We start from the raw sequence: 23,214 nt of genomic DNA on the forward strand, positions 1-23,214 counted from the left end.
AGGCCAATCATACTACAATCATATTGTAGTATGATTGTATCACCGTGGAGCTCCTTGTCCGAGCGCTTCTAGTAGTCCTTGGTCCTCTTAACTAGAATATTAATAGGTTGCTCTTAGCAGGCCATTTTCTGGCGTGTTGGGAAGCATGGAAACTTGGTATTGTTGTTCAAAGGTGGTGACAAAGATTCTCCTGTTAGTTCTTCTTATCATCCACTAACACTCTTGTCTGTGATTGGCAAGGTTTTTGAGAAGGTACTATATTTGCTTATTAATGTCAGATTGGCCACTCATCATTTGCTAATGGGCAACCACTATGGTTTCCAACTGGGCAAGAGCACTGAGGATGCCATACTAAAGATGATAGCATGATGGTAGCTCAGAGGTTTGTAAGATCTTAACTAAAGGATGCCCTTAGGGCAATGTTCTGAGTCCCCTTCTTTGGATCATAGAATTCGATTCCATGTTGCCACGTGGCAACCTTAAATGCAACAGCGGTCCTTAAGTGGTCTTGTCGTCGCTTATGCTGATGACATAAGACTCCACAATGCTGCACTCTGGCTGTAGTCTCAAACATAAGATGATTTTCAGCCCAGAGAAAACCACAATGCAGAGGAAGTTTAATCGAGGTATATGATCATGGTAGGATCCTGGGTGTCTAGGGTTCCAGCCTAGGCATTGAACTGGTTGGAGGTAGGTGCACTGACATCATGCCACAGTTATATTGGTATTGTTTGTGATTTGATTTGAGACTCTCGTTGGTGGGGGTGTGGCTTCGTCCTGCTGATGGCAGTCCTGATTGTGACTTGGTAATGCCACGCAAGACTCCATGATGGGATGGGAGTGCGGGGTTTGTCCCTGGCTCCTATGTACTGGAATGAGGTTATGTTCCTTTTGTTAAGTAACCTAAATTGGTCGACTTATTTGGGTGTAGGTTTGAATTTCTATGTTGCATAAAATATAATTTTGATTGGTATGAGTGTAGCACTTATTTAACTTTCAACTCGTTTGTTTCCTGAGGCATTCACAGTCACGAACGGTGCTGTCAAATCTGTACTAGGCATGGGATTTGCACTTCCACAGTTTCAATCAGTTAGTTTGGGGGAATCATGTTAGGTTGGATGTGAAGATGTCTGTCTGACCAGAGGTAGACATACTTGGCACCAAGCCCTAATAAGAGTAGTTAATATGTAATGTAAAGTAGTTAATATATATGTAAAGTAGTAATAAGAGTAGTACTTAATATGGCTACCATGCTCCCAGGTGCGATTTTATTATGTAACTGGCAATTCTTAATTTGAACTGAAGTGCATCTGTTAAGGGCAAATAGGGACATTGTAGTTGCGATCAACTTTGAGATACATCTTAGTGAGCTTTCAAGTTGAAGCTGACGTGGGAGATTAGAGGTTATACTCAGCTTCTGAGTGGAACGACCTGTGGTTCTCTGAAATAAGTTTATTGTTAGCTATTGTAGCGAATATATGGTAGATGTTTAGAATTCAATTTGTATCTACAAGTAATGGCATATACGGTCATTGGATGGCAACAGAGTAAGTGCGGGGTCTTTGTGCTTCTGTGAGTTTGGTAAGATAGTTAGTTCCTGAAGGCTACGTGGTAGAGTTATCAAGATGTCTGATGCCTTCAATGAAGGTTAAGGGTGAGTATAATTTACTGATGTAAATGTCTACCGAGGCATTTTCATCAGTGGCAACTCCCTGAGGCTGGCTGATGACTGTGGAATGTGATCAGATTGGGGGCAAAAAGACGACCTCTGGTAAAGCCAAACATGGCTAGGAACAGAGGGGGTGGTGCGGTAACTGGAATGCCACAAGGCAGTCTTCTCCGTTGGGGGAGAATTGAGATGTTACTTAGGTTTTAAATCTCAAGTCTAATTCTTGCAATAAAACATGATAGAATTATTACACACAGGATGACACAGCAGATCTAGTGGAAATGTACTTTAGAAACTGTATGTATAGTATGAAAGAGCATATAGATGCAATAATTAAACCAGTTTGAACGTCTGACTAATGTAATCTAATATTAGCGGTGGAATACACCAATTAATTTATCAAATATATAAAAATTTTATAATAGACTACCTGAACAGGAGTGAAATAATAGAAAGAAAAGAGGTAATCAAATTTCTTAAGATTCTTTTCTTTAACATAAGTTTATTTTGTTTTTTACTTCCTTGTACGAAGTAGTAAAGGAAGTATTATGATTGCAAAAAATTTTGGTTTTCCGATTTCAATGGAAATATCCATTTTGACCATCTCTCAATCCATTTTGACTAATTTTCAGTGTGATGTCTGTACATATGTATGCATCTCAATAACTCAAAAATGATTACCAGTAGGATGTTGAAATTTTGGATTTAGGACTGTTGTAACATCTAGTTGTGCACCTACCTTTTTGATTGCAATTGACTGAACCAAAAGTGCCCAAAAAGTCCAAAAAAAAAAAAATTGGATTTTGGAATTTTTCTTAACTGCAATAATAAACCCTCATTGAGAGCTTTTCAACTATATGTCATAAGTGGTACTTATTTTCATTGGTTCCAGAGTTATAGCCAAATGAAATTTTAATTAATGAAATATTTGGATCTTAGAAGGGGAAGACGCGTCGATTTAAATCTGACTTCATTTCCTTTCTTTTTTACATTTTTTTTTTTAAATTTAAATATAGTAATTTATTAATAATTATTAATTTATGATTGAAAAAAAATGAAAAAATAAAAAGTTACTAGTGAAATGAGATTTCATGTACCTTTCATTTTAATTCAAAAATTTTTACAGAGTTAATAATTATTAATAAATCAATATATTTAAATTAAAAAAATTGAAGTTAAAAAAAATAAAAAATATATATATATATATATATATATATATTAAGTCAGATTTGAACCGATGTGTGCATGGTTACGCATCCAACACATTTAACTTACACCACATAACTACTTGAGTGATGTGAAACAAAATTAATATATAAACTAACAAACTACTGACATGGACACCACAAAAATAAATGTCCACCATAATGCAATTGTGTAATTGTCCACTTATAAAAGAATTGGAGGATTGTATCTCGCTTTCAAACGAGATAAATTTAAACAAAGTGCAACAAAAAATGTGTATATGTAATTTAATAGATATACAAAGAAGTCATGTGGTGCCCACATAAGATATTTTTTAAAGCTAAAACTACACATACATATAGGATGAGCAGGAAGTCCCTTTATGCTAGTTATGAATTTAATAGTATAGTTGCAGCTTAGTTTCTATGGATCTAAAATGTCTGTGTAGGTTCCATCATGGCCAAAGCACAGGTGAATGCACTTCCATGTCCAGTCATTCATCTGCTTCAGCATATCAGGAGTGATCACTTCAAATGCTGATTCAACAGCGACTTCGAGCTGCTTGTTGTTAAGATATCTGTGTTTTTGGATCTCTTCTTTTACAAAAATCCAGAATGCACTGTCAAGTACGGTGAGGTGAGGGCTTCTTGCTGGCCAAGGTGATGAGCCAGTAACGCTTCTGACCTGTGTCCGATTCAGCAATTCGGAAAAATCTCATCGAGGCATCTGCGGATATTCAAAGCAAAATGCGCTAGAGCAGCATCTTGCTAAAACATAATGATGTCAGCGATTCTTCTTATCATTAATTCTGGAAGCAACAATTTGTTAATCGTTCTCAGATATCTGTATTGATTAACTGCGCCATAAAAAATTAAGCACCAAGGAGATGTTCAGCTGTCATACCAGCACAATTCCTAACATGAGGTGAATGGTGTTCGATTTCCTCAAAAAAGTGGGGGTTGCATTTCACAGAGAAAAAACATTTCAGTTATGAGAGCTTTGATAAATCACGCTCATCTGAGAACATGATGTTCTTTTTATAGTTTGCTCTCAGAAAGCATTCAAGCAATAACCGACATGTATAAACACATCAAGGCATGTCAACATATTAATTAAGACTGGATCAAAGCATTTAACTTTCAAGTCCTTTGGCATAGGGATGGGGAGTGGAAGGAGTTTAACATCCCAACTTAGGAAAATTCAGTGCTAAAAGTAGTTTTGAGAGTGGAGGTATTCCAAACACATCAACTACGAATAGAGTGACAATGCTAAGAATGGGAGAAAATAATACTGAAATCAACCATTTCTTTAATTTACTTACAATGAAGAGTTTTAATTTATTAGTTTCCTGTTGAATTAATATAAGGCAGCCTTTACTTTTTACATCCTATAACAATTATTTCTTTTTATGATCTTTTTATAATCTCTTTTTAAAGAGGACATTCACTTGTGCTTTGAATATGGTGGAACCGACAGACATTTTAAATCCATAGAAGGTAAGCTGCAAGATGCATCTATCCAAATAAATTCATAACTAGCATATAGGGACGTCCCGCCCATCCCTTATGTATGTTTTTAGCATAAAAAAAATTAATATGTAATGGTTTTGTTCATAAGCACAAAAATGTACAATAATATCATCTGCTGAACTAAAATACAAGTTTATTTTGACTTTGATTTAGGTTTATTATGAATTCTAGTTGTTTACCAGAAACTCAGTAAATCAAAACTTAGATTTACAGGCTCACACTAATTATAAAATCAAAAAATGTTTTTTTTTTTTTTTGTTTAATACTCTTATTCCAAAAAGTTGATTTTAAGATTTTATGATGACCCCTTCCTAAGTACTTTTTGCCAAATTTTATTTATTAATTAAATAAAATGTTTTTATCAAGCATATTATTGTTTGTATTACATTAATATAAGTTTTACATAAAACATAAGCGTATGGACTATATAGGTTTAATATGTTTGGAATACATCACTTACCTGAATAGTAAATATAACTCGTTTATATTCATTTGTGTAGGTTGTGTAAAGTTTTAGAAATGGTGCCACTTTCATGAAAGCATCAGCAATATTTTCAGGTCGACTGTTCATTTTTAATTTTTGTAATAATTCACAATTCAAATTATATAATATCTCTATATTTTTAAATAATCCAGCAGCAGATGTTTGGTCAATAACATGTTCTAAAGGTGTACGAAAATACTGTAAAATAAAAATTGAATGAGAATATTCGATACATAAATTTGATAATATGTAAGATTACAATAATATTCAAGTCTGGAATAAAGGTAATTTAACCAAATCTTTACTTATAAAATATTCAATAGCTGACTGATGATAGCGATAAACATTAAAAATAATTATTACGCTGACTTGCAATTATACTTCAGACTGGTAAAATTAGAAACTCATGATAGGATTAACTTTTACAGTACTTGAACATAAAAAAAATTTTTAATTTACTTTGCAACACAGACATATTCCAGTGCCGGGAAGCATCTTGTGCGGGACAACGCAAATCTCCTTCTTATATTCAAACAAGACGATCTCAACTTACGTCACATATATCAAGATCATGTAAATACCGATATGAAATTCGATCGGTTTAAAAGTCTGTGCGGTGTTGGATGGAGAGAAGTCATGGATTTTTGGTTGTGGATAAGGAGAGCGATATCAACAGCGGACGATATAGAGTAGGCTTCGATGTTTTTGTAAAAGAGATCAGTTGATAGTCGGTAACAATGACAAGCATACACACCTACGAGAACGGAACACCGTACGCTAACGCCATACGTTTCAGACAAAAACCGCAAAACAACTTGTGTTCCAAATATTTTAGCGACCGTCAGAAGTTTTGCGGTAACTACATCTGTCGTAAAGTGAACTACTGTGAAAATAAAGACCGACGATGCTGGCGACATGTAAAAAGAATGAATCGTGATTATCCGTTGGTCGTTCTGTTGATGATTACTAGCGACGGTAAGATTTTCAATAAGCGTATATGGTTAAAATTTTTAGAAGAATGTGACAAATACGAGATGCCAATCGAACTGGTGATATACGATAAAAACATGTTCAACACCACAATTCGACACGGATGGAACTTTATTTCTAGATTTAGACCCTCTCCGCTCGTGTACAAAAAGCCTTTATTGGAACTTCGAAACCGGTATGCATCTATGGACTACACAAACGTTTACATGCACATGTTGGAATACGGTAGTCGTCTAGAAGGAGCGAGATGCTGTATAGTGATCACGGAACGAACTATTCCGATCAGGTCGCCAAAAACGTTGTACCGCTTAGCGTTATCATACGGTAGAAAATGTTTTGTGGACACGGCTTACGGAGTACAATTTACCGACGACGTACCGGAAACATTACCGATAAGACGAGGAGGATTACCGTTCGACATCGTGAACAACAGGGCGCAGGCGCTCTTTTCTGGCGAGTTTCTAACCGAAGCGCTACCTACGTAGCGATTATACGCCGATTCGTTCGGATTGAGGTACAACGAACGACGCGAACTGTTTGAAATCCAAAACGAAGATCTGCTGCGAAAGTGGTGCGAATATGCAGGAGCGAAACCGGACGAATTTTGGTTGTTGAATAGCTATCTGTTGCATTTACATTAGGAAGGTGACCGTCATCCGATCAGACGACTTTCCACACGGTACTTGACAAAGGTACTACAACGCGATCACTCAACGGTTGTGGATATTCCGCTGTGGGTTGGAAATGTAAAAAGGGCTGTTGTCTTTAAAGAATCAAGCACGAAACTGATGATACCGTCTATCTATCAGGGTGTGACACAATATTACCGCGAATTGTGCAATACCAATCGTCGTCCGGTGAGAATGAATGTTTCGTTAATCGATGTTATACGTTTCCTACGCAGAACCAAAAAACATGCAGTGTTCTTTAGATCGGTGGAACTAGGATGGTGATGTGATCGACTGTTTTCCGATCATTCGTAACCACGATGTCGAACAAGAACAAGGTCGATATGCCATCCTCGTCGTCTTCATTGTCGTCTGCGAAGTTGGTAATGGAAATCGATAGAATACGAGATTCGATTAAACGAAAACATCGCGCTATTACGCAAGGAATAACAGAATCGGAACAAGTTATTGAAAAGCAATTTAAGCCTATCGTCGAACCGCTCCGAGAACTTAATCAATCGTTTAAACAAAAGTACGATGTTAAAAAAGAACAAGAAGAGAATGCAAATGGAGTGGTTGAAAAGGAGGAGGTGGTGGAAGAGACACCGACAGTTATGAGAAGACTCTTTAAAACAGCGACGTCGGAAAAACAGTTCGTGAAACCTGTAGACCCGTCGACACCGAAAACGATGGGGTTTCGTGCAAAACATTTCTTGGATCTTACCGTAACGGATAAAGGTAAAAAAATAGACAACGTCTACGGAGTTAAAAACATTGACGATCAATGGATGATCGGAACAAAACCACTCCAGTTCAAAGGAAATAAAATAGTTATCGACAACAAGACGTATAGCGGTTCCAAAGGTTTATATCAATTGATTTTTTTGAAGGAGCCTGTAGATTATACAAACAAAGATTTAAATAACTATAAGAAAATATTAGAAACTACTGAGGCGCATAAAAGTCAAAATACCGGTCGCATAATTTCCAGTCGATCGTTAAAGTACAAGAATATTATCAATATGTTTCCTCGTACGCATCTTTCGTCGGAAAGCGGTCATGACGACGAAAGTCCAATAACCGGATCGGGTCTGTTGATGAGAGCGAAGAAAACGGTTAGACCGGATTACGTTTACTGGGACGATCCGAATGAACTCTGCGATAGACTGCGACTTTTATTGGCTTCGAAACGTGCGGGTCATACCGGTCATAATAACGAAATAGTTTCGATCATAGAAGAACTACAAGAAGGCGGATACATAAAGGAGGGTAGTACAGGGAACTTTTTATTTTAAAAAATTTGAAGATGAGTATCGACAAGTTCGGTCGTTCTCGGGTTGGGAGTGCAAACGCCCAACCACCACCAACTCGGATTGTCGAAACGTTTGACAAAACCGCCGATGGAGATTTCGATATAAAAAAAAGACGTTTGTGCAACGTCGGACCGCCTGTTGAAGATGATGATGGTGCAACAATCTGTCACGTTAAGAAAATGTTCGTAAAGCAAAGCGAGTTGAATAATAAATACTTACCGACGGTTTCACCGATGGACAACAACGCACTCTCCTTTTCAAAGAGGCGATTGTGCGATATCGCCGATCCAATTGTAAAAACAGACGCCGTAACTGTCGACTATTTACGGAAAAACCTTTTCGGTAAAAATGAGACAATTAACGCGAGAGGGTGCGTTATCGCAAATGCTGGTGCACCAATTAATAGCACGGATCTCACTACAAAGTCATACGTAGACAAAGTGACAAATGGGATTTTAACGAGTAAAGACTGTGTTGTGGATATCCAAAAAAGTGTTATAACAAACGCCCAGGCACCTGTTCAGTTGACTGACCTCGCGACTAAAGGATATGTCGATATAATGAGGGGTCAATTGAAGAAAAAGATGGTGGAAGAGTACGTAATGCATAGCGATCTAAATCGTGTATTCTTAGCGAAGATTTTTAATGATGATGACAACGCAATCAATTATCAAAATAAGCGATTATGTAGAGTCGGTGATCCTGTCGAAAAGACGGACGTCGCAACAAAGTCCTACGTGGACGATATGGAATTACATATACAAAAATTGCTTACTTCGACTAAGGGATATATCGATGACACACTATTTAGGTTCTACAAATTTCTATTAAACATTAACGACAACGCTAACAGAAATCACCAAACGCTTATGAGTGTACTAACCGCTGACAATCATCACCAAAGCGATTCTGCAAACACAGATCTAAGTAGTAAAGATACAATGGAGAACGAGGATGTGACAAAAAATATGGTGCGTCCACCGATCACTGATAAGACATTGAAGAATGAGGATGTTAATAAAAATATGATACGTCCCCCGGTCGCGGATGATGTGAATAAAAATATGGTACGATTGCCGAACACGGATCCAATGTAAGATGGTGGAATGTAGTTAACAAGCTCATTGTCAGTCCGACATGGCAAGAGTGAGGAGGTCAAAACGTTTTTCTCCTGTTCGAAAGGGTAAGGTGAGAAGATCTAAACGAATAGCCAGTCTTAAACGAGGTGGTGGACTGTTAACAACTCTAGCTGCAGGAGCGTTAGGATCCTATATCGGTGATAAAGCATTAAAAGGCGTCAAAAAGGTTGTGGGTACGGTTGTAAATAAAGGGATCGATTTACTACCGATAGAGTTACATATTCCGGGATATCAGTATTGCGGACCGGGAACGAATTTAAAAAAACGATTAAAGAGAGGCGATCCCGGTGTAAACAAGTTGGACGCCGCTTGTAAAGAACACGATATCGCATACGCAACGTACAGCGATAACGAAAGAAGAGCGGCAGCAGATCGTAAATTAGCCGATAGCTCTTGGGAAAGAGTTAAAGCTAAGGATTCGAGAATCGCGGAAAAAGCTACGGCATTGGCGGTTACAAACGCGATGAAATTAAAAGCAAAGTTCGGCGGTGGAAGAGTACGAAGACGAAGAAGACGAACAAAAAGGAATAATATAAAACGCCTTGTCGAAATGATGAAACAAAAAGCGGGCGCTGCAGGGCAGGGATTATACCTTAAGCCCTACCCTTTGACCGGATCGGGGATGGGCGGTAAAAAAAAACGTCGTCGTCGTCGTCTCCAATAAAGGGAATACCAGTGCGACCGCTATCGAACATAGAACTAATGTGGTACGCGAGAAGACTAAATATAGCAGATTTTAGAGGGGTCTTCATGTTGGACGCATTACCCACACAACCGAAGACTAACGAAACTGGGATTGTTAATCTTGACCGCAGTACCGGTCATGGAACACACTGGGTATGTTATAGAAAACGTGGACGGATGGTGGACTATTTCGATAGTTTCGGTAATCTGCGTCCACCTAACGAATTGATGCGTTATTTTCCACTCGATTCGATTATAAATTTCAATTATAACGCCAGACAGAATATAAACACGGTTATCTGCGGTCATTTATGTCTTGAATTTCTCAGTCGTTATTCGTCAGCCTACAGGTAAACATGTTCTGCATAAGTGGAAATACGTCGTTCTTACACGCTACATTCTTTCCGTCATTGGATTTGTCTGATGGGGAATGGGAATTGGCGTTGATAAACTTAACCACATACAACTCGATTCCAAATGTCGAAGAGGGAATCAACAACACACTTACTGTTGTACCAAAGAAACCTCAAAAACCGATTAAGCTGACAGTAGCAACCGGATCGTACGAAGTGGATGATATCGCCAAACGCTTGAGCGATGAACTCAAAGACAAAAGCAAAATAGATTTACTTATTCGTCCGAATAACAACACGTTAAAATGCGAACTTAAATGCAGTGCCGCGATCGATTTGACATCAACGGATAGTTTAGCACCGTTGTTGGGGTTCGAGAAAACTAATCTGACGGTGAATATATGGCACGAGTCATCGAAGCCAGTCGCCATTAACAACGTGAACACCGTACGGGTCGATTGCAACCTTATACGAGGCTCCTATATGAACGGATCAGAGGGACACGTGTTGCACGAATTCACGCTAAGCGTACCGCCTGGTTTCAAAATAATCGAATCGCCGAAGAATATAATCTATCTACCGGTGAATACGAAGAGCTTAGACGAGATCGCCATATAGTTTACCGATCAAGACGGAAAACCGATAAACTTTCGCGGTGAAACCGTTACGGTGAGATTGCATTTACAAAGGAAAACGAAGTAAAAGGAAAGCCAATAAATGGGGTTAATATACAATAGCGCTGGTACTAGTAGCGAATATATCTATCGACCGGTGAATACGAAGAGCTTAGACGAGATCGCCATAAAGTTTACCGATCAAGACGGAAAACCAATAAACTTTCGCGGTGAAACCGTTACGGTGAGATTGCATTTACAAAGGAAAACGAAGTAAAAGGAAAGCCAATAAATGGGGTTAATATACAATAGCGCTGGTACTAGTAGCGAAACGTCACCCAAACCGATCAGTCTACGTGCAAACACCAAAGCGTTAACATCGCGTAACGTGTTGTTTCTTCGAAAACTTGGTTTTACAGTTTTGGTGAATCGTAATAGCAGCGATAGGAGCGAATATGTTGGACAACGGTGAAAGTGTTTCGTTCGACAACACGATCACACAGTACGAATATCATACCCATCTACCGTACGCTTCGTCGACTTACAACAACAACGATGAAATCCGGATTCCGATACACCAACAAGATGTGTACACGTTACCGCATAAAAGCTATTTGATGGTCGAAGGGAAGCTAACTACTAAAGCAGGCGATAAAAAGGCAACGGAATCGTGTTTAACAAACAACGCGATACCGTTTCTCTTCGAGGAGATACGATACGAGATAAACGGCGCAGAAATGTGTCGCGTACAAAAGTTAAGAATAACGACAACGATAAAGAATATTCTTTCGCGCCGTAAAAGCGAAGAAAATATTTTGGAAAATTTCGGGTGGAAGTTCAAAGCTTCGGGTAAGTTCGATTTAGATGAAACCACTGGAAGATTTTGTTTCTACGTACCGCTGCGTATGCTGATGGGTTTCGCCGAAGACTACAAACACATAATATTGAACGTCAAACAAGAATTGGTCTTGCTTAGATCTTCCAGCGATGTGAACGCATTAGTGTCTTCCAAAGAGGCACCTGATTCCAAGTTGAAAGTGACTAAGATAGCGTGGAAAATTCCGTATGTTCACGTTGCCGATACGATGCGATTGCAATTGTTGAAGGTCGTAGAACGAGATAGACCGTTAGCGATTGCTTTTCGTACATGGCAGATCCACGAATATCCGGGTCTACCACAAACAAACATACATTCATGGACGGTAAAAACATGTGCGCAAACGGAGAAACCGAGATACGTGATATTCGGTTTACAGACGGACAGAAAGGATAAAGCTACAAAATCACTGACGCTCTTCGATATGTGCGAGTTGGTAAACGTTCGTCTGTATTTGAATTCGCAGTACTATCCGTACGACAATCTACAGGGAGATGTGAATATGATGTATGAAATGTTCGCCAGCTTTCGGTCCGCCTATTATAACAAACCGGAGGACGAATGTCCCGCTTACAGTTTGGCGGATTTCAAGACCAGTGTACCGTTAATAGTTATCGACTGTTCCCGTCAGAACGAATCGCTTAAAACAGGAACAGTAGATGTACGTATCGATTTCGATACCAAAAACAATATACCAGCCAATACGACTGCCTACTGTCTCATTATACATGATAGCATCGTCACATACACTCCGCTCACTGGAATAGTGAAAACACTTATGTAATGCGGGAGGTATTTGAGATCGATCAATATCGATCTCAAATCGATATTTAATATATAATCGATCTCGGGTGGTGGACGGGGAGAGGAACGTAAAAAGCAAATATTGTCAACGTGGCGACAGTTTACGAAATGGCTGATAACATTTAGTGTATTTAAAACGGGTATTGCAGTTGGAATAATCGTAACACTGTTACTGGGCGACTTTTCGCATGAATCTTGTACAACGATGAAACCGATACGGTGTAGAGTGACTTTTTCTGCACAATCGCCGGTTAACATACCGTTAGTATGGTGTAATTCATCGTCTGTGGAGGTTTTGTCCATTTTTTACAACGCTACAGTATCACTATCATCTTCAAAAAACGTGTCTGCTGGCGTAGTTAGCAACAACACTACATCGTCATCTTCAGAAAAAGCAATAGTGTTACCAAAGGTAAACATCGACAAAACCGCATTGAAGAGGAAAACCATAGTGAATGTAAAATCATCATTACCTTCAGCGAAGACAACAGTGTTACCAAAGGTAAACGCTACCAATATATCATTACCTAACATAACGTTACATGCACATGATGATGCTGACTATGATGGTCCTCTAAACGAGGAAGAAGAAGAACAGGTGGAAGGGGTAACTCCCACCACTTCTACTTTGAAAGTATAAAAAGGCTTAATCCGACTGCGTACACAAATCAGTAGTTGTTGAGCATCCGTCATGGAAGGAAGTGGTGTTTATTCGCCAGACGACGTTCAATCGTTTCTATTCATGAACGATTCTTTGCATAACATCGATCACCATCCTGAAGTTACGAAACCGACTGAGAAGGAGGTTAAATCGAAACCAACGAAGATCCGCAAAAGGAGAAATCCGCGTAAAAAATCTTATGATAAACCTTCTTCAATTGAACACACGATCACAAAGACCAAGACCAATAAGAAGCAGAAAAAGAAGGACAAAAAGAAGGCGGGTAAGGGGGAAAAGAACGAAGGGATATCCCCCACCAACATTGTGATTTCATAGACATCGTCGGTGGTTACATATCGCCATCCTCATACACGGATGAGCGATCGTCATGGAAGGAGTTATCGAGTATCACGGCTTTCTCGGCAAACGAGGTGAGTTTATAGTTAAAGAACTTGCTGTTGCCGGTGATGGAAACTATATGATTCTTCACTTTCGATCACCGTATCCAAAGTCTGAGTTGACATCTAAATACAAACGGATGGCCGGATGGTTGGAGAGGAATTTTCACAAAATCGATTGGAATTACGGCGAAGTCGTATACAACGACGATATCATGAAGGCGTTATGTTCGCAGTTTGCCACAATACACACCAAAGGGCTGGAGAAAGTGGAATTTTTGCGACGGTTTCATAACGATGTTCGTCAGATACCGGACGGCGCACCGAAACCGAATTCAAATTATATCGTAAATTGTCCGTACCACACGCACAAGGAGAGTGGAAAATGTGCATTACAAACCGGTTGTTTCTATATGGAGTGGTTGAAGATGTGTAAAGCCGTTGGATCTGGTAAGAGAAGCCAATCGATTGCGATCGTTTGCGAACACAAACGCGGAAAACAAAGAGGAATTGGCAAAAAACGGTTATTACTATTCCATCAACGAATTGTGTGTAAAATGTTGTTGGTGTAACGAAAGGATGGATGTGCATAGCCACTCAACTCGTTGTCAAAACTGCATCAAGGAAAACGTACCGCTTTCGTTTGAACATGTTGTTCCACGTCGAGTACCGCTGTAGAGCTCAGTCTGCTGCAAGATGTTGATGAATCAACATCTTTGGTTAGAGATCTCAATTATAGTTATTGCCTTCCATCTTGGTTTTATGCCAGGAATATTATTTATGCTTGCACTGAATCACTAGCAAAAAAAAATAAAAAAAGATTCGAGTGTTTTACAGTAGGCCTATTGGGGAGAGATTTCAGTCGTAAAAAAAATCTCAACGTGCCACGGTTGCTACCTCGTAGGTGGTGTGGAAACAACCGTTTTTTTTTTAAATTTAAAATAACAAGCGGGAAATAACAGGAAGTACAGTCCATAACAGTCGCACTGATAAGGTATATATATATATTTGTCGCTCTGCTCACTACAACATTCATTTCACAACACAGCTGCACATCAGACGAACATGGGTGAGAGAACATCGACATCATTCGAACTTGCTAAAGGAAGAGTGGTTACCAGTATTAGAAACTTGGTGCGCAGTATCTCCAGTCTGAAGAATGCAGATGTACCCTTTTTAGAATCGCTTAGTGAGGCATTAAGAAATGTGAAATGTGCAGTAGAACGAGGTGTTATACGGGATGAAGATTTGACCAGTACACTGCGATGTAAAATATGTCTGATTGCACGTGTAGGAGCAACGATACTACCGTGCGGTCACACATTCTGCATAGATTGTGTACGGTATTTAATACAACACAACCTTCCATGTGGGATGTGAAGACAAGCGGTGACTGGCTATATAAAAATCTATTTCAACTAGTCACCTCTCCGTCTTTCCCAAACTGTCGTTTTCAGGACAACACATTACACAAACAACACAAAATTACACGCGTAGACAAAACAAAAAAAACTTTAAACCCCTATACAATAAATTGTAACTAATTATTGTTTTTTAATTTAAAAAAAAACGATATTTATTTACATTTATTGAATGTAGTGGTTCCAAGGCCCGTGACACGATATGATATTGGATTTATCCATTATCAATTGTGTTACAAATGGTGAGGAGAGTGTTTTATAGTAAACCTATTGCATTTTTTTCTCCTTAAAAGTCCTTCCGATGAGTAATTCCATCCGCAGTTTAGCGATGGACGTTGACATAGCCGCATCGGTGTGGACGATTAGATTTTTTCCGAATCGCCGCGTAAGAACGTTGCGTCATCGTATGAAACTTACAATTGCTGCGTTTCCTCACGCAACAAGTATTACCGCAGACATACACCGTTTCAATAAGGTTAGAGTGGTTTTCAATTACGACGCCACTTACGCTGAACTTCACGACGGTTTACAAGAATATTTAGATAGTTTAAAAATAGATACTGTAGACGGCTTGTGTAGACATTATATTCACTATAGTGGCGACCCGATATAGTAGCGATGAAAACGTTTAGCGATTCGGTAAACGAATTGAGGTTTATTGCATCGTATATTTGCAAATATTGTTTTATGATGCTTACCACCCACTACGATGTTAATGATGAAATACATGCTTTCGATTGTAAGAAATTCGACTATTGCGGTCGTGGTCTACCAGAATACTTATGTTCGCGCGAATTGATTATTGAAAACGTGAAAAGAATGCACGCTATGGTACGTGGAAATAAATACGAAGTGTTATGGGAAAGTCCGTTCGCCTGTACAGTTATCGATAGTAACGAACTCTATCGGCTGTTTTGCAAAATTGTCGTGGAAATAGGGGGTAAGAAGGTAAATCACAATTGCAATTGCCATTCGAGTGTGAGCACTGCGAATGTTAAGATGGACACCGTAGCATTTATTAACGTTTTCAACGATGAATATTGTTTTCTAAAGAAGATACCGTTCAAGAGGTTGACCGATCTTGATATCGGTGTGAGCTACGTACTGTTGGAAATGAGAAAAATATTTACTCAATACGGCGAACTCCGTATTTGCGTAATATTGTTCGACAGCGAATCGGATGAACCGGACAGCTTTCAAACCTTATTACCAAAGACGTATACAAACAGATTTACCGACGATGAATTGAACGTTGTAAAAAATCATTCGATGAAATTAACTTATTATGGAAAGAAAAAACTCGCCAACGGTGACGTTGACGAATTCAACGAGGATATAAAAATAAGTTTGTAAAATCTTGCACGAGTGTTTGTAGGCCTATTGGGGAGAGATATCACTCGCATAAAAAAAAACTCAACGCGCTGCAGTTGCTACCTCTTGGGTGGTGTGGAAACGCAACTCTAACAAATGTATTTTTTTGTGGTGGTGGTAAAGGTTTTTAAGAGACTTATAAAATTTCTCTCATCCTCTCACAACGCGAATGTACCTTTACCCGAGAGGCTTTTAATCAATTAAATTCTTAAATGTACATAATTATAATTTTGTGTAAGTCTTTTTTGCTTTATTCTTTTTTTTCTTTATAGGTCTTCTGTATTGATTATTATTATTGTTTGTTAAAGTTTGTAAATACTGAAAAATCTCACCAATATTTGGATCGATATTTTCTTTATTATCGCACTCTATGTCGTACAATATAAATTGCTCGTCGGTAGCAAGATCCATTGTGAATAGCGTTCAGTGGAACGTCTCTCAGTGAACGTGATAAAAGTAATTTTTAATTGATACGACTGAACGCAAGTTATAGATAAGAAATTAAAATAAATACGATTCGTGGAATTATTTATCGTGTCGATAAGAACAAAAAATAATTGGCTTGTAATTTGGAAAGAAAAAAATTATTTATCGCGTTGATAAGAAAAAAAATAATTGACTCGACCGGATGTGGGTAGTAGATAAGAAATTAAAAATAGATACAATTCGTGGAATTATTTATCGTGACGATAAGAATAAAAAATTATTTATCGCTTCGATAAGAAAAAATAATTGGCTCGACCGTATGTGGTTAGTAGATAAGAAATTAAAATAAATACAATTCGAGGAATTATTTATCGCTTTGATAAAAAAATTAAAATTAATATTATCGTCGATTCTTGGATTACCGAATGCGGATGTTGATAAGCAGATTTGTGGGTATAAATAGCCATTCGTAACCGTCCTAGTCTCATTCTAGAGCTAACGTTTGAAGAAATAACAACACCATAATGACTGACGGTAGAAACGATTTTATTCACCAATTGAATAAGCGTCTGGTTGCAACCAACCCAGACGAAGAGCGTTGGTGATCTAACAATTGGGAAACCGTACGAGGTTGTATGGTTGAGAAAAATTGCAACGCGGTATGGAAAAAGTATCGTGTGTCGTTTACGCGATGGTGAGGAAACGACGTTCAATGTGTACTTGCCGAGAAGGTTTGCGGAAACACTGAAAGAGGACGAATTTGACACAATAATGGAAATGAAACTTAAACTCGTCTTCAAAGGACGCATCGGAAAAGCCTTCGATGTGGTATTCGAATAATACCAGGTAGCTATTCAAACTGTCCTTTTCAGGACAACAACACATTAAACAAACAACACAAAATTACACATACATACACAAAACAAAAAACACTTTAAACCCCCATCAATAAATTTGTAACTAATTATTGTTTTTTTAAACAAAAAAAAGGATATTTTTAACATTTATTGAATGTAGTGGTTCCAAGGCCCGCGACATGATGTAGTAATAGATTTATCTACTATCAGATTATCGTGCAAATGGTGAGGAGAGTGTTTAAACAAAAACGATCTTAGTTCTTTGTTTTTAAAATTTCTCGCGAGGGGCGTCTTAGTCGTCTGCTAACGACAATAAATTTATTCGTACTTCTGCATTTGGTGTGAACGGTTGAACATCGGGAAAATGAATATTTTATTGTGTGTACAGATTTTGTTACATTATAACTACTGTAGAGTGTCACCATTCGTTATTCTACGAAACGTATATGCAAACGTTAGCTTTTCGGTATAAAATACCGCAACAAAGATCCGTAATGGTAATGAGTCTTTCGAAAGATTTAAATTCTCAAAGATTTATTTTCAGACCGGTTTATGTCGTTCTACATCGTTGTGATATAGGTTCGAGTTGTTGCCAGAGTCTTGAATTCGTATGCCAACCAGATGTTAATGGTATCGAAAAGGTGATAGTCGAAATTAACATAACAGAACAGTTTATTAATAACACTTTGAAAATGTATCATAGAAAAATTGTAGCTTCAAATCATACAAAATGCACTTGTCAGGATATCACCATACCTATCAGATGAATTTTTTTCGAATTGTGGAGGGGAGGTTGTGACATTCTGATTCGTTGATAGCAGGGTGTGGTAGTTATGGTGGTGGGGAGGAGCTTATAAATACAGTGTAACTGAGTAAAGCAGTTTATACGTTGAGAAACGTTCGAGGTGTAAACATGATTCAGTTTAGTGAAGAAGATGTACGCGTGCGCGTCGGTGACCAACAACTGACGACTATGTGTTTTAAATTAAAACACAGTTACTTGGTCATAAGAGTGGTTTTCAATGATGATGATTTCGGATATGGACGAAAATATTATTGCGAATTTGAATGCGGTGAGCAAGCTATCGCACTTATTCACAGCAAAGAAGTACTGTTTTCTGGATTCTACGGTGACGACGGTAACGTAAAGGCGTTCAAATTAAATCGTTCGTCGAATATGAAGTTGAATGTGTTCGTGTTAAAAAATCTCAATACGTCGCATTGAAAAAATAACGTACTCGCTGTAAACGTGTATGCTGCAAACGAAAGAAGAAGAGTAACAGCTAATGTAGCGACGGACGGGGGACTTTTCTTCAGAGGTCGTGATGAGGTAGATTGTTCTGCCGATGGTTGTGACGATGATACCCAACCGCTGTTGGTGGCGTACGACACAAATGAAAATTCAGAATTCGATTACGTTAAAACCAAACGATATATGAAAGGACGTCACATCGCTTCTCCTTATTTTATTTTATACAAGAATACGAAACGCAAAGAAGAGGATAAAGAAAACCGTCAACGAATTTTTTAATTTCTACGATGTTTAAATAAGTCCTTTTAAGGATTACAACACATTACACAATCAACACAAAATTACACACATACACAAAACAAAAAACACTTTAAACCCCCATAAAATAAATTGTAACTATTGTTTTTATTTAAAAAGACGATATTCATTTACGTTTACTGTATGCAATGGTTCCAAGGCCCGTGACATGATATGATATTGGATTTATCCACTATCAATTGTGTTACAAATGGTGAGGAGAGTGTTTAACAAATTTTTTAAGTATTTTCAAAATAGAAGGAAGTGGTGTGATAGACATATGCTTGCAATAATACGTTTATGTATGCGAAACATTATTTCTTTACTTCTTTACAAGAGCGTGATGTTATAAACGACAAACGCAGATGATGAGTAGTGATAAACTTACACAAGGCAGGTTTCGCATTCATAAATTAGAGAGTTATCTTGGGATTTTTTTTGTTTCACAAAGATGTGCTTTCTTGTATAAGTTTATCATTACTCATCATCTGCATTTGTCGTTCATAACATCCCGGTCTTGTAAAGAAGTATCATGAAGACGTTTCTTAAGATATATATAGTCGAGTGTTTTTTAGGCCTACTGGGGAGAGATATCACTCTAAAAAAAATCTCAACGCACCGCAGTTGCTACCTCTAAGGTGGTGTGGAAATGCAACAACACTCTAAACCCCCATACAGTAATGTAAAACTATTTTTTAGAAACATTTAGTCGATCGGCATTACTGGATGAAGGTTCCAAGGCCTGCGGTGTAATCCGACGTCAGATTCACCATCTGTTGTCGAATTACACTTGCGAATGGTGAGGAGAGTGTTCCAACACATAAATTCATTTCATAACTTTTTTTTATTTTACAGATCCAGACACAACCGGATTTAACCGGTTACAACTCAAGTCACTTTTGTATTAGTGACTCGATAATTATCAAAAAAAATTTCTTTATCGCATCCGCCCTTATTAGAGACGACGATCCGGTTCGCACGTACGCACTAACGGCTAGTGCGCATTCGCCGATTCGAATTCCAACGCTGTGATTGGTCAATCGGACAACTTTAGACCACGTCGGTCCCACAATTCTTCAGTCGAGCGCCGCATCTCGCACGGTAAACACCCTGCGTCACTCCGCTGACGCACGCACGCAAACACACGCGCATCAGACACCGTCGCCACCGCCTCCCGGTGCACGATCTACGACCAGAACCTCTCCCCTTCGCGGTAACGCCTCCCGACGCCATCGCCTGGACGACCAGGATCATCCTCGAGGTAAGTCTAATTTTTTTTTATTCACTCTTGTGTATATATATATATATATATGTGTGTGTGCGCGCGCGTGTGTGTACAGACTGAAGTGACGTTAAAATTCACAGCTTATGTAGAACATTTTTCACTCATTACATCAGGGAGTCACCGCAGCCAATTGGTTTAAGGCGTCAGTCGGTCGCGTCCCGTTATGACCGGGTTCGAATCCTCTAGCCAACCGAATTTTTTTTCAATTTAAATATTATTTATTTAATTCAAACCAATTGCCACACAACAGTGCTACCAACCTTTGAAATATTACTGCAATAAAAATAAATCAAGTTGGCAACACTGACGGACTGTCGACACAAAATAAATCAAGTTGGCAACACTGACGGGCTACTGTCGCCAATGACCTCACAATCCAAGATGGCAGACCACCGCCATCTTGAATTAATGACGTCAGTAGTGACGTTTCCAAGATGGCGGCCGTCCGCCATCTTGGATGACGTTACAAATGGCGACAGTACCACCATTTCCGTACTACTATTTTCACAAAATCGATTGGTATTACCGGTGAGGCTGTATACAGCGATGATATTATGATGAAGCTTTGTTCCCAATTCGCTACAATATATACCAAGGGATTGGAGAAATGCGAATTCCTTCATCGATTTCATAACGATGTACGGACGATACCAAGAAGGCGCACCGAAACAGAGTTCAAATTACATCGTAAATTGTCCGTATCACAATCTCCACACCAGTGGCAAATGTGCGTTGCAAACTGAATGTTGTTACTTAGAATGGTTAAAGTTATGTATAAATCAGTTGGATCTGGTCAGAGAAGCGGATCGTTTGAAAATACTAACGCAGAAAACTAAGAAGAATTGGCCAAGAATGGTTATTACTATTCGTTCAACGACTTGTGCGTATAATGTTGTTGGTGCAACAAACCGATTAACTCGCACGGATTACAACGTTGGAAAGATTATATCAAGGAAAACATTCCGCTTTCATTCGACTCTATTGTGCCTCGAAAACTACCGATGTAGTGCTCAGTCAGTATGCTGTTGAATATACGTCTTTGGTTATAGAATTTGCAAGAAAAAAAAACAAAAAAATAGATATAAGAAAATTCGAGTGTTTTATAGTTGGCCTCTGGGGAGAGATTTCACTCATGTAAAAAAAATAATCTCAACGCGCCGTGGTTGCTACTTCCAGGGTGGTGTGGAAACGCAACCTATTAAGAGGGTCTGATGATTTAGTGTATTAACAGTTTAGCGATGGATGTTGATATTGCCGCATCGGTGTGGTTAATTAAATTTTTCCCCCATCGTCGTGTAAGAACATTGCGACACCTTATGAAAATTTTGAATGCAGCGTTTCCGCAAGCTTTAAACAAAAATATTGATTTGAATCGTGTCAATACGGTTAGAGTAGTTTTTAATTATAACGCCACTTACGATGAAATTCATAGTCGCTTGCAAGAATATCTTGATAGCTTAAAGATCGATACTGTTGACGTTGCGTGTAAAGGTTGTGGTGGTAAGACAACTAAATAAGTCCTTATACAGTCCTTATCTATTATTATTATTAAATGGTTATCACAAAAAAGACTTTTACTGATTTGGTTAACGAATTGAAATTGGTTGCATCGTACGCATGTAAAAATTGTTTTATGATGCTTGTTGAACACTGTAACGATGGTCAAAGTTATGCAATCGATTGTAAAAAATCGACTATAGCGGACGTGGGTTACCCGAATACTTGTGCTTGTGCGAACTGATTATGGGAAACGTGTTTAAAGCGCTGTTGTGTGAAAACAAATTTGAATTACTGTGGGACAATCCTCCGCCATTTGCGTGTAGAGTTATCGATGAAAACAAACTCTACGGGTTGTTTTGTAAACTTACCGAAAAGAGTGGGAGAAAGGAATACGACATAAATATCTACACGGTACCGACGGCGTTGGACAATCAATCGAGTACAAGTCCTGCAACTGCAGCGACGACGATGGACGCTATATCGTTCATTAATATTTTCAACGACGACCAGGATTTTAAGCTAACGTTGAGAACGTTGACCGATATTAGTGTCGGTGAAGATTACATATTATTAGATATGAGAAAAGTATTTACAGAAAATGGCGAGGTTCGCATTTGCGCAATATTATATGACCGCGATTTTTCGGACACAGAATTATGTTGCTTTCAATTATATTTACCAAAACAATATACAAACAAATTCACAGATGATGAACTGAGTGTCGTAAAACGCCATCCGATGAAGCTAACTTATCACGGTTTAAAAGACGATGGTATCACTGAAGACATAAAATTATGTTTGTAAAAACATCAGTTTTTATGTTCAAGGTCATTCATAATTAGTATTTTAGAAGCAGACGATGTGAACTTGTCTTATTTTGATTGTGGACTTTGAAGTGTTAACAACGTTGTTGTCATCTTCTACTACGTGTTATGGAGCTAATTAAACAGGTAGATGTTACACGGTTGGTAAACAACATTTAACACCAATGTGTTTCAAATTGAAATACAGTTATATATACATTGTTGATGTTAACGATCATGTATTTGATAAAGATGATGATAATGCAATTATAAAGATTATTTTCGATTTGATGAATAATTAAAAAGTTTTTTGTGACTTTGAATGTGGGAACAAAACGATTGGACTTATCGGCAGTAGAGAAATTGTATTTTCTGGTTTCCAAGGCGATAACGATAACCGTGTAAAGGCTTTTTAGTTAAACGATTCTTTGAACATCAATTTAGATACGATTACGTTAAAAAAACTAACTACAACTTGTTTAAAAAATAACGTTCTTGCTGTTGTACACCGCAAAAGAAAGACAACGTCACCACATCACGTGTTGCGTGCGATGGATGGAAAGGCTGTGATGAAACGGATTACTTTCCTGTTTGTGATATACAACAAAGGAAACCAGTGTGCTTGTTGTATATG

At 38.3% G+C, this 23,214-nt stretch overlaps 1 protein-coding gene across 1 annotated transcript in view; it reads right to left on the minus strand.

Annotated features, from left to right (window-relative positions):
• Window positions 1–23,214, minus strand: part of RhoGEF4 (Rho guanine nucleotide exchange factor 4) — a 54,092-nt gene that overhangs the window by 21,311 nt on the left and 9,567 nt on the right. The window contains exon 4 of the mRNA XM_075373936.1: window positions 4,844–5,065. Within this exon, the coding sequence (XP_075230051.1) occupies window positions 4,844–5,065 (222 nt within the window). The remainder of the gene's footprint in view (window positions 1–4,843; window positions 5,066–23,214) is intronic.

Source organism: Lycorma delicatula, chromosome 8, assembly GCF_047948215.1.
Source record: "Lycorma delicatula isolate Av1 chromosome 8, ASM4794821v1, whole genome shotgun sequence".
NCBI lineage: Eukaryota > Metazoa > Arthropoda > Insecta > Hemiptera > Fulgoridae > Lycorma > Lycorma delicatula.